General features: G+C 41.8%; 1 protein-coding gene across 2 annotated transcripts; it reads right to left on the reverse strand.

The window, feature by feature from the left end:
- Positions 1 to 201: 201 nt before the first annotated feature.
- On the reverse strand, positions 202 to 7,462 carry LOC109219066 (U-box domain-containing protein 44-like). Of its 2 annotated transcripts, none has more exons than XM_019383483.1 (5): positions 7,215 to 7,462; positions 5,430 to 6,801; positions 3,884 to 4,187; positions 2,599 to 3,077; positions 202 to 1,737 (listed from the first exon to the last, which is right to left on the reverse strand). In XM_019383483.1, exons 2-5 carry the CDS (start codon positions 6,654 to 6,656, stop codon positions 751 to 753), a joined length of 2,997 nt encoding a protein of 998 aa, XP_019239028.1. In that variant the 5' UTR covers positions 6,657 to 6,801; positions 7,215 to 7,462; the 3' UTR covers positions 202 to 750. The 2 variants fall into 2 exon arrangements, with proteins under 2 accessions (XP_019239028.1, XP_019239027.1); XM_019383482.1 differs by having other exon boundaries at positions 7,121 to 7,462.
- Between the last annotated feature and the right edge of the window lie 4,896 nt (positions 7,463 to 12,358).

Genomic DNA, 12,358 nt, shown 5'->3' on the forward strand with positions numbered 1-12,358 from the left:
AATGCTGTTGAACTTTAGTAAGAAATATCGATAATTTGAAGAGGGAAAGGACTGAAACTGAATATAGTGAGATTCAAATGTTGGCCGGAGCACTAGCTGAACATTTATCTAAAGGAATGATATGGAGATGATTGAAGGGAAACTGAAAAACAATGCAAAAAACATATCGAGCCTGTCCTCTAAGCTCATGACAACCAAGTGTAGCAAGGAATAAAAGAATCAATAAGCTATGATTTTCAACAATAATGAATTCAGAATATATTACAGCGGAACCAATATGGCTATAACTTGAACGACTAAAGAATTTTCGACATATTTTACAACAACAACAACAACAAAAAAAAAAAAAAAAAAAAAAAAAAAAAAAAAGAGGGCTTGAGTAACCACTCTGTCATGGGGAGTCAGCCCAGATTGCTTGTTTCCCACTGACACCTAAATCAGGTTTTTATCAAAGATAAAGAACCAAAACCTGAATTATTTGATTAACTCAACCCGTAAATGAACTAAACAAATATTATATTACCTGTGGTTCCTGAATGTTACAGCATTGCCCTTTGCCAGAAAGCACCATATCAGAAATGGCAATGCTCTAATCAAATAATTTGAACTCATGCCTTCCTAACTGAGGTTCTTTCTCATAAAACTGGATTGATGCCTAGGTAAGATATATCTTGCTTTAGTCGAAATCTAACTTTAACCAATTTCCCCATCTAATTGGTTTATGAGCCCTTAACAATCATGATTCTGCCACTAGAAGTAAGACGACTGATCATGAAGCACATTCAGCTGAGCAAGTACCTTTGCTGCTAAAGATTTGATGTTGCTACTTCCGCGTTGTGTCAAGTCAACTAAGGGCATCTGAGCAGAGGATCCATACTTCTGCTTGTATTCCAGCAACCGAAAAATTCTTTCTAATGAATTCAGAACCTTTTGTTGCAGTCTGGTGGAAGGACTATCTAGTAGTTTTATCATTGATGGTATGGCATTTTCTTCAGCGAGAACTTTCGCGCCATTTTGAAGTTTTTCATCCCTAATCAAAGTCAATAAGGCATCTAAAGAAGCTTCACAGGCTCCAGGATCTGGATCCGCAAGAACTCTCACCAGAGGTCCCACTGCACCAGCCTCTATCAAACAAAACGAAGTTTCTAGTGTGCATATCCCTCGGTGAACAGGGCAAAGTTCTACTTGTGCAGCTGAGAAGCACCATAATCCCTGACGCTTTTGGATTGGGCGACACAGTGTTTGTGAATTCTCTGAGAGCTGGGCAAGAGAAATTGCAGCTCGTTCTTTTGTCAAGCTTGTTCCTACGTCTAGCAGCCGTACTAGCTTGGGGACAATGCCAGCTATCTTCTGTGTTTGCTGGTTTATTGAGACTGTGAAATGGCATAATGCCCCAGCAGCATTTTCTACCAATTGAAGCTTACAGGGATTCTTATGCTTTACCTCGGGAAGAAAGCTGAAAATGATTGGAAGTCCTTCCGCTGCAAAAAGCCACTCAGAGAGTTGAGGAGATTTGGGAAGGTTAGAGATAATCCCCATTGCGGAAGTAATCTCTTCTTCGTCCTGAGAAGTCTTGATGATCTTAAGTAATGTTTCGATGAACTTTTGTTCCACATGCTCCTGGATCATAGCTTCATCAGCATTTTCAATCAAGCAACAGAATAATTTGACTGCATCTGACCGTACATCTGAATTTCCATGCTCGCAGAATTGCACTAGCACTTGGACAGCTGAGCACTGTGGATGCAGCATTATCAGTGTTTAAGGAAAAGAATAGACATAAAATACTTAAGCAAGAATTTAATTCCTCCAATATTTTAAGAGGTAAACCATAAAGATTGCAGAAAATGTGTAAAGTGCAGAGCACAACTTACATGTCAATATGTTTACATTTAGGGCAGTGCATAAGTGGGTTGTGTTTAACTATACAATAGTATGAAAAATTGGATCAATGATTAAGTTTTCCATTTGGGAAGTGATCAACTTTTGCATTAGGAAATAAACCCCATGTTTGGGCAGAATGGGCCGTACTTTTGACCACAACATTTCCAGTAAAATGAAGGGAGTCGCCAAGACTTCCTAGTTCAATTTCCGAGTCTAGGACTGATAGCATCTCTGACTGTCAAAACTAAAAAGAAGGCCAGAAAACGATTTTACATCTTGCAGTTTCAAGCTTTTGAAGGCAAATTTCATAGAATTCATGAAATATTTGTGCAGAAGTATTCAAAAATCCTATAGCATCCAGGAGCTTGAAAGCAGGAGCATCAAAAAGTAAAAGTAAAATGAATGGTAAGAATCATAATGTAATCACATAAACCTGTAATACTGTCAGCCCTTACAGCTAAGCATGAGTTTTAAGGCCTTTTCCACAGTAAGGAATTCTATATTCCTGTCTAATGATACTGATTATTCCAACATCTTATGTTCAAGGTTCAAGAAGGCTGAAAACTAGCTAACTCAGTTAACTTTCACAAACAAGTTATGGTTACCACATCCGGTGCTGCTTACTCAAATGGGTGAGCTTATTTGGGTAAAACATGTTAAGTAAATTTCTTGATAACAGCACATTCTATTACTTCTTTCCTAAGAGGTGAATACCTGTGCTAGCTTGGCCTTGACACTAGCGGCAAACGGAGACTTGCACATGGCGTAGAAAGCCTGGAGAATGCTTTGCTGCACAGCTGGACCACTCAAGTTAACTACGGAAAAAAGTTCAAAAATGTCTTCATCAGCATCAAGCAGTGAAACCTGTGTTTCACTGTTTGCAGAGGAGAAGGCAAGACTTGTAATGGTGGCTGCTACAAGTTCCCGCAAACTTTGGGAAGATGAGTGACGGTACAACGTATCAAGCAGTGGACGCATAACACCTTGTCTGATCATCTCCTGTCCGTTCTTTGGTAAACTAGAGAGGTTTAGAAGGGCTTTGACGCCAGCTTGTTTCTCTTCAATTTCACCATGTGACAGCAAGGAAAGAAGGGAATGTAGAACTCCTTCCTCAAATAGACATGACTTGTTATGATCTGTCAACTCCATCTCTCCTAAGGTCTTTGCCATCCGGAGCTTCACATCACTGCATCCTGTTAGTTAGGAGAAGGAGGTAAGAAATGGTAATGATTTGAGTACTCCATAACTAAGAAAAAATGTAGAGCAAGTCTGATGCAAGAAACTGTTGAACATAAATTTTGCTCTTCTACTCAATTGTGTGTCCAACTATTCACATTGAGTGTATTAGTGGACAAAACTGTAAAATTTCTAAAATGTACTGGCCACTTTCAGCAACATTATATTGAGAAAAAACAGATGCTATTGACAACTTATAACTGATGCCCTACTACCATTACGAAGAAACGGAGTTTTCTACGCTCCATAAAAAAGTATGGAACCAATTTAACCAAAAATGAGTAAATCTAGCTTTGCTTGTATGTATACATTTGGTAAAAGCTGGAGACATTTTATTTTTTAAAATTTCCATGATAGAACATAAGGAGGCATACAAACTCAATTTGTGGCCCAGGAACTATCTTTAATAAATTATACAATCTCAAAGATATACAGTGCTTGCTTAAAAGGAGAGGACTAGATTACATAACAAGTAATACTCCTACCGGTATAAAGCTGAAATTTGTTCTGACTCCATCCTCCATTATGGTTAAGTTTATCACAATGTGAAAAGATTATGAATTTAAACAAAGTAAAAAAACTGTTCCCATCAGGCCCCAAATCTTGGTTATTAATACATGCAAACTGAGAGAAAGATGAGGCAACTGCAACAAAGTTAACCATGCTCAGGTTTCAACTTATCTAACCAAAAACTAAGAGCTCACATCAGAAAAGTGTCGGTGTTGTTAGAGGTTAAAGAAGTTAATATGATTGAGAAACTAACCTGAAGAAAGACGTTGCAACAAGTACTTGAAATAGTTAGCCCTGGCCATCAGGATAACATTGTCATCAGAAAATGAAATGTTCTCCAAAATGTCCCTTGCATCTTTGGCGGCTTTGTTGTCATCACAGGTTGACATAGTAACTAACAGAAGTATGCAACCCTGAACTTTCCCAATGGACTCCTGAACTGACTTACAATTTGACAGTTCCAGTAACAATGCTACCGCTGACTTCCTTTCGCCAATGCGACGTCCAAGTGAGCGGACAATAGATTCCAATGATTTGTCAACTTCAGCAATTCTTTCCTGCAATACACTCCATGTGAGAGCCTTCACCAACTCATTTAAAATCAAGTTTGCAGGTATGTGATATTATAATCTCTGAGCGTGATTAAAATTAACTGATCTTGATCTTATTCGATATGCAACTAAATGTCTTCATGCCCGTTTACTAACTGGTGCAATTGAATACCAAAGAAATAACTGAGCTCTTAGTTGACATTGCATTGGATCTGAATCCAGTCTTTGCAAGAAGCATGACATTTCAACATCATGTGTCCAAAACCATAAGTATACATAGAAAAAGCAAAGATAAGCAACAAGATCCACAAAACAAAATGTGGGGCTCATGGGAAATACAAATACATGCACATGGAGAGACATATATCACATGGGAAATACAAATAACTGTGCAGAGGTTTGAACTACAAAATTTTGCATCATATATCACATTCCTCATGCTTTTTAATATGGCGGATGTGATATTCTCCTGCATATCCCACGTCAAATCAATAGGTAGGCCTATGAAATTGCCAGATCTAGAATCATACAGAGCTGTTAGGAAGGACGTGGAAGCAACATATAATGAACCATCAGACTTCTACATGCTAATTTCCACAAGCCCAAAAATGAAAAGTTTTTAACCTAAAGGCAAATGATATATCTTGGCTCTCTCTCTCTTTAAAGCAAATACCTTATATAGGTTTTATGCATTTTGGCACAATATGTCTCTCATCAGTAATTAGCTTTGAGAAATCCTCATTGCATTTGAACTGCAGTTAACTCGAACTAACAACAGCTTTTCATATGGCACGATCAGATGCCATTTCTGACCGACCTGGGCAAGAGTTGATCTCATACTCATACCTAATCACTCTAAGTTATTTTATTTTAAAAAATTGTGTGAGTTCCACATTGCACCAAATTGGACTGTGGTACTCACATCCTATGTGGGCTCTCTACACTGTCAGTACCCTCTTGGGCTTGCAATGATACTCAAATTGTTGTGCCCCAACCATGGTTCACATCTCCAGACGCATATGAACAAAGCCAATATCTTTGGTCAGCCTTTTTTCACAAGCTCAAAATTGAGACTTGAACCTAGTGTCAACTTTTAACACATATAATGCTTTCAAATTCCAACTCCCAACAATTTGAGAGATTAATGATCTCACAACATATAGAAAGCAGAGACAAGGTGATCTTAGCAGCCTCTCAAGGAAAAGAGAACACATTGAAAAATCTGAAAAAAATCAAAAGAATAAGTACCTTAGCATCATCACCATCCTTTGCTAGTACGCAGAGCACCTCAAGAACAAGATTCCTGATATCCCTACTTTTCGAACCTAGTAGCTTGATCAGAATAGGAATATAATCCTCCATAATAACCCATTCTCGGTGTATTTCTCTCTGCTCACAAAGATCCCTTAGCTGTTCCAGGTGATTGAGAACTTCTTCCTCCTCGGTGGATGATATTTTCAGTTTCATGGAAGCGATAGTAATCATTGTATTTCGGTCTTTCCATTCCTCAATTGACTGCCGCAGAGTTTTATTAGGCCGCAACATTGTATTGTTTAAAGGAGTAGATGTCATAGGACACAAATTTCCCTCTGCCAACCACTTATCTATTGCACTCCTTTCAAACGTATGCCCTGAAGGAGTCTCAACAGGATCAGTCATAACCTCACGAGTGATTGGGCAATAAAATGACAGAAGTGGTTCCAAAGGTTGACTGCCCAATGATTTCCGCTTTGTGAAGTACTTCTTTTCTTTTTCCTGGCGAGATGTTGCAGCATCTGCCCTTTCTAGCAGAGCAATTATTTGGTCCATCTGCAAGGCTTCAGCTTGATCTTTCCTTAACCGTGCATTGTCTATTTCATTTTTGAACTCTTCAAATTCTCTTCTTAAAGCTGAGCTTTCAGTTGAAACTCCAACGGCCTCCGCAATTAAAACTAACAAATTGTTGGCATAGGAGCGATCAACATTTCTCTGTTGTATACCTGACTCTATCTTCTCTAAAATCTCTTCTTCAGCTATGGCTGCTCTAAATTCTGCTGTACGCATCCTGTCGATCAGCTGGACAATCTCTTCCTTTATACCTGAAGAAACGTCAAGAGAAGCTAAAGGAATGCAAGTTAATGCACGGCTAATTTCCCTGGTGATATTCTCTATGCGCTTTGCAATAGATCGACAACTCATTAAGAGATAGACCTTGTTTTTCTTACTGCATTCCGAGATTAGTTGCCTTGCATCCAATATCTGTCGGTTAAGAGTTTCTAAAACATTTTCCCAGCATTTGGAATCATTAATGTTCTTCCTGTTAATCTCCTTAAGAAGAGGAACAATTCGATTCAGATAAGCTGAAAGTTCTTCAAAACTCTTCTTCTCTATAAAGACATTCTTGGTAGAAAGTACTACTTCAATGATGGACTCTATAATTGAAGAGAGGATATCCGCAAATGGACCTAAAGCAGAAGCACTAATCACATCTGGCATCTTGCTTTCACCCAGGAAAAAATACTCGAGGACCAGAATTGAGGCTATCCCATATGATCAATATAGAAACTCTACAGTCAATCTAGCAAGCAATAATTCCACTGGAGGAAAAGCCTTGACTTTGCTTCATCTTGTCTCAAGAAGCCTTCATTATGGTTTCCAAGGATGCAAGTCAGACCACCAATTTAAAGTCAAAAAGCACACAAAATATTCTTGCTACAGCTCTGGATACAAAATTTTAACCATCATTTTGCTTGAGAATACAAAAGTTGAAATTTTGATAAGAATTTTCTCAAATTGTAACAAAGGAAACCTTTAAAAGAGCATGTGATGCAAAATAGGCAAGATCAAGAAAAGTAATTTATGGGTTATGTTTATACATTCATTTGAAGCAATAGGGAGCAGAAACAGTATCAGGAAGACTTGTGTAAGTCAACCAAAATTCAAGCAATGAAATAGCTTACATGATTAAGTGTTGCAAAGTCTTGCCAAGAATTGGCAAATTTGGACAAGCCAACTCAAAGATCAAAAGCTTTGTTGACTGTGCTCGACAATTACCTGAAAGAAACTAAACGGAAAAAATCGAGACCCAACTACCAAGAAAATGCAGCAGAAATGAAATTTCCTGGAACTTTCAAGATGATTAAAACACCATAATTTAGAGAAGCATTGGCTTCAGGAAAAGCCACAGGATTGGCCGAATAGATGAGAAATTGCATTGAACATTCCAAGTGGTTAATGGTATTCACCACACTACAGTATTTAGTACGTATTTTAGCATTGACTGGGGTTCCGTTATTAATTGTTCTGAATTGGCAAAGTTTCTTTCTACGTGGGGCTTCATCCAGATTTTTATTTATTTTTGAAATACCGAATTACTAATTTAATTATTAATAATTTTAAATTTTAAATTTACCAGAATTTTGACAAGGCATGTCACTTGGAAAGGACAGTGGACTCGTGCTGTTGACTTTTTCAAGAATAAAACATCATACGTGTTGTAACCAGCACAAGACCGCGGGAAACAAGCGTGTCCGATATTTGGCTAGATTTTCTCAGGGAAAATCTTGAATGAGTATGATGGAGTAGTAAATCGTACAATGAATCTCCGAATCCAGATTCTTCTCCTTATCCTTAGAAAAGAAAGGGTAACACCGGTACGAAGTTGCCACCCTATTTACTTCTGAAAATTTCTAGCTATCAACTACTTACTGTAACACAAATACTTGTGCCTCAGAAATTAAGACAAGATGTTGTGATATTTGATTTCAAGAAATTAGGAGGGTTATAAACTCTAGAGTGACTTAAATTTAAAGAGACTCCTGTCACGTCCTTAGTTTTGAACTAAGTGCACGTCCGGCATTTGACAACTTTCTCACGATCTTGCACACCTTGTGCACGATCTTGCTATGCCAAGTCAGCCTATAATATTACACTCTATATCGCTAGGGAATGTTAGATAAGAAAGACAAGAGAAATTTATCAAAGGACGCTTTTTATCATAGAGAACTTGATTGTTTTTGCTTGGTGAGTTACAAATGAATAGCCCCGTTTATATACTGGTCTCCTAGGTACTAGTGAGTAAATAATAATTATTACACAAGTCCCTTATTATTTACAAGTAAGTCTTTTCTCGAAAATTTTCTACAAAGCTAGAATCTTCTAATTTTCCTAGCAATTCCATAGGGTTCTTAGGTCTTTTACAAGAAATCTCCACATTTCTCTAGAACCTTCCCATATGTGCTAGTATAATTCATATATAAGCTTTCCATATGGCAAAAATTTATGCCAAGTGGCACCTACGTGGCAGGATGATGTGGCAGGGCATGACACTCCCCTCTAATTTTCCCTTCAAAACTAGACCCAAAGTGCCGATTGAGTTTGATTTTAATTTGGTTTAATTCAAGGGCTTGAGAGTTTTTACCTTGAACTTATCTCTTGAACAATTTGTTAATCCTTATTCCTAACGAATAGGCAAGTTAGTATCGATCTGATGAAAAAAGAATACAATTGATAGAGTCGTTAGATCATTTTAGATGTTTGAAACTTTGTATAAATGCTTGAATGTTTGTAACTTGTGGAGAAATACTTAGAAGTATTTATTTTGCAAGATTCTCAGTTGCTACTTGTAATTTCTAATGATCCTTTCAGCTGATGGAGTACCCTACTTGTAATTGTTAAAGAGAGGAGTGTTTGACTCAAAAGTTGTTTAATATTTTCTAAGCAAATCAATTAATGTAGATGAAGGGGTAAATCGTAGTCAACATTAATTAATACTGGATCAAAGAACATAATCATAAAGATAGAAGAATCAATAAATGACACCTGGGAGGCTTTTATTGATTATAGAAATTTGGCCTGCCTCCCCTTGAAGAAGTTCAGGAGATTACAATCAAATTCTCTCTTCCTCCTTGGAGGTAGAATCTCTCTCTCTCTCTCTCTAAGATTGTTTTGTCTCTCTCTCGTGGATCCCCCCCCCCCCTCTAAGGGGTTCTTCTGCCTTCTATTTATAGCCCAAAACTCCTTATGCTTATCATATTTTGTTTGGGCCGGGTCGGGGAGATGACCTCCCCTCATGGGGAGGCCTCGACCTCGACACTCATGTCTTAAATAGCAGCGATTAGGCGAAGTCGAGTTCGTTTGATTGCTGCCGCAGGGTGGTCGGGACGGGGTCCTTGCTGCTGTGGTCGTGTGGTCAGATTCTGACCAATACAGTTAGTCCCTCCGTTCGTCGGGGTCGTATCTTACCGACCTCGGCGGTCGGATAATGTTTGTGGCGTAATCGTGGAGGGAGTCAGATCCGCGTGTTTTTCTTTGGTCGCGTTATAAATTTCGAAACTGCCCGGAGGCGTCTTTTTAATACTTCTTATGCCATCACGACGGTTTCGAAACCGAAGAGCCGGTTGATAAACGAAACGTAGCTTTGTACCTGCGGTCACAGCGGCGCACGTTCCCAAGGAGCTGAATCGTTTCATGCCCGGCCAGGTTCTGGCGGCGACCGTTGGTTTTTGTGCCTTGGAGGATTTGTGTCTTATAAATTGAAGGGGTTTGTCACTCGTTTCTCACATTTTATTGCTCATCTTCGAGAGAATTCCCAGAATATCTCCCTTTCTATTAGTCTGAGCTCTTCTTGACTCCTTTGCTCGCGGCAATCTTGAGCTTTCTCGCTTCTTCCTCAAAGTTCCTCCCTCCTCTTTTTGTGAGTTGAAGATGACAGGAACTTCTTCTCACGATAATCTTCCGGCTATCTCTCCGGCGGCCGGGGACCCTGTTCAGGAAGACGGAGACGTAGACTCGATGGAGTGTGAAGATGTTCCTTTAGTAGAGGAAATTTTATCCCGCCCGGGGAATGCAGTGGTGGATTTCAGCGCCGATGGTGGTGCGGAGCAGGTAAATATTCCTCCTCTTATAGGGGAGATCGGAATAGCAGATTTAAGGGCACGATGGGGTATTCCTGGTTATGTCGAGATGGTGCCGGCGAAGAGAGAAGATAGGGTCCAGATCGACCGTCCCGGGTTCTGCTCGTTCTGTGCTTACCCTTTCCTAGTGGGGTACACACTTCCGCTTCCAATGTTGGTGGTCGACTTCTGCCGCTATTATGAGGTGTGTCCTTCCCAACTCTCTCCTTACCTGTACAAGCTGTTCCTCATGTTTATCAAGTACGCGGAGCTAGCCGGTCGGGAGGTCACTCTGAGACACGTGCTCAGCCTGTTCGTTCCCCAAAAGACTCGCGGCACTATGATCCATGCGCGTCCCCGAGGGTCGAAAGGTTTAGTGGTCAAGATGGACGACAGGACCAATCGCCATTTTTTTGATAACTTTTTCTATGTGCGGACCGAGCATCTTGTAGCGGATCCAACTGGGTTTCCAGAAGTGTGGAATTTTGCCCGTAAGTCTTCGTCCTTGACTAGTGGAGTAACCACTTTGGCCTCGCTTTCTTTATATCTCATGTAAATGTTGATCTATTTCGATGATTTGCAGCCGAGAAGTTACCCCCGCCTCCTCTGGAGGGGATCCGAGAATGGGTCGAGGCCATTCTTCCTCATACAGCGGGAGTTCGCACATGGTCGACATTTCATATGAGGTTCGGACTTAGGCCCTTACAGGTGAGATAGCGCCCTTATTTTTTACCCGTTCTCTTTCGTTTTGATCTTACCTTTTCGAGTATTGTCTGTCGTGGCCAGGGAGGGTTCGCAGAGTCAAGGCTCCTCAGTTAGCCTTCCGTTGGCCGTCCGCATCCGCTCGTATCAGTGCAGTACCTGCAGCTCGTCCGTCGAGGGAGGCGTCGGTAGAATCTGTGGCTTTGGCCGCTCCGACCCGGACTATATCTCTGGAGGAGGGTCGGTCTGGTACCGTCCGTGCTCAGAACGACTCGCCATCAGCCGGGGAGGAAGAAGGGCCATCAAAGAGGCGAAGGGTAGGGTTTGAGATGGTTCCTCCGGCGGTGATCAACTTGGATTCACCCCCAGAAAACCTAGAGGAAGGTGTTGTTGCGACGTCTACCGCTGAGGGGGAGCGGATGGTCGGGGTTGTTCCCACCAGTCAGAGCCAGGGAGATTCTGCTGGTGTAGCGACCCAATCAGGAGTTCCCGCTGTTTATGACGCAGGACCTCTCGTTGTGGCGGAGAATCGGACCCCTGATGCTGCCGTCGCGGCCTCGAGTGCGCCGTTACCATCCTCGACAGGTCGCGCCACACCATCGGCAGCGGAGATGAAAGGGAGTAGTGATCGACGAATACGAGTCCGAGTCTGACTTGGACCCTGATGATGTTCGGATGTTCGAGGAGGGTATTACTCGCTCGGTAGTTAATGCGGAGGGGTCGGCCCGTCTCGTTGAGATCCCATCCGATGTGAACCTGTTAACACAAGGAGGCAACTTGGTACCACAATTCAGCTTGTTGTGTTCGGAGGCCGAGAACGAGTCCTTGAGGAATGTTTCGGATGTCGAAGTGATGGACGAAGTAGCTGTGATGGGCTTACGAGCATGTTATGTCTGACTTCGATTTGTTTCTCCTTTGTTGCAGAATGAGCATTAGTTTATCTGCTTTCTTGTTTTGCAGTCGTACATGTTGGAGGTAGAAAATATTCGCAGGGCCAATGTCCGGTCGAGGATCTTCTTGCAGATGCTGGGAAAATACCGTCGTTATCGCGATAGGTGTCGTGAGTTGCACGAACGGTTAAGGACTGATCCCCGCAACCGGGCTTTGGGCGAGGAGTTGTAGAAGAGGGACCAGGAGCTAATGCAAGCGCTCCGTAGCAAGAGCGAGCTCGAAGAGCAAATCCGCCTCAAGGACGAGGAGCTCGAGGTGGACAAAGGGGTCGCTGCGGAATGCGAGCACCTGCAGGGCAAGTTACGAGCAATGCAGTTGGAAATGGAGCAGAGCCAGGCCGGAGCAGCGGAGATGAACGCCGATGGAGCGGGAAGTTGACGGCGCTGGAAAGCAAGGTTGCCGATTTGAAGCGTATGGAGAGGGCAGCGTTGGATGCTTCGACGAGGGCAGCGGCCTTGGAGGCGGCAATTCGTGTACATGAGTCCGAGCGAGAGTCGGAGAGAGCTATGGCGGCCCTTAGGGAGGCGAGGCTCGAGGAGCGGATTGGCGCGGTTGAACTGGAGGCCTTAGCCTTGTCAGATCGGGTTGCGGCCTTGGAGGAGGAGAATCAGCGGTTGAGGGCCCATGCTGGATCATCTCGTGCCGCTGTTC

This window comes from Nicotiana attenuata, unplaced genomic scaffold (genome assembly GCF_001879085.1).
Source record: "Nicotiana attenuata strain UT unplaced genomic scaffold, NIATTr2, whole genome shotgun sequence".
NCBI classification, from domain to species: domain Eukaryota; kingdom Viridiplantae; phylum Streptophyta; class Magnoliopsida; order Solanales; family Solanaceae; genus Nicotiana; species Nicotiana attenuata.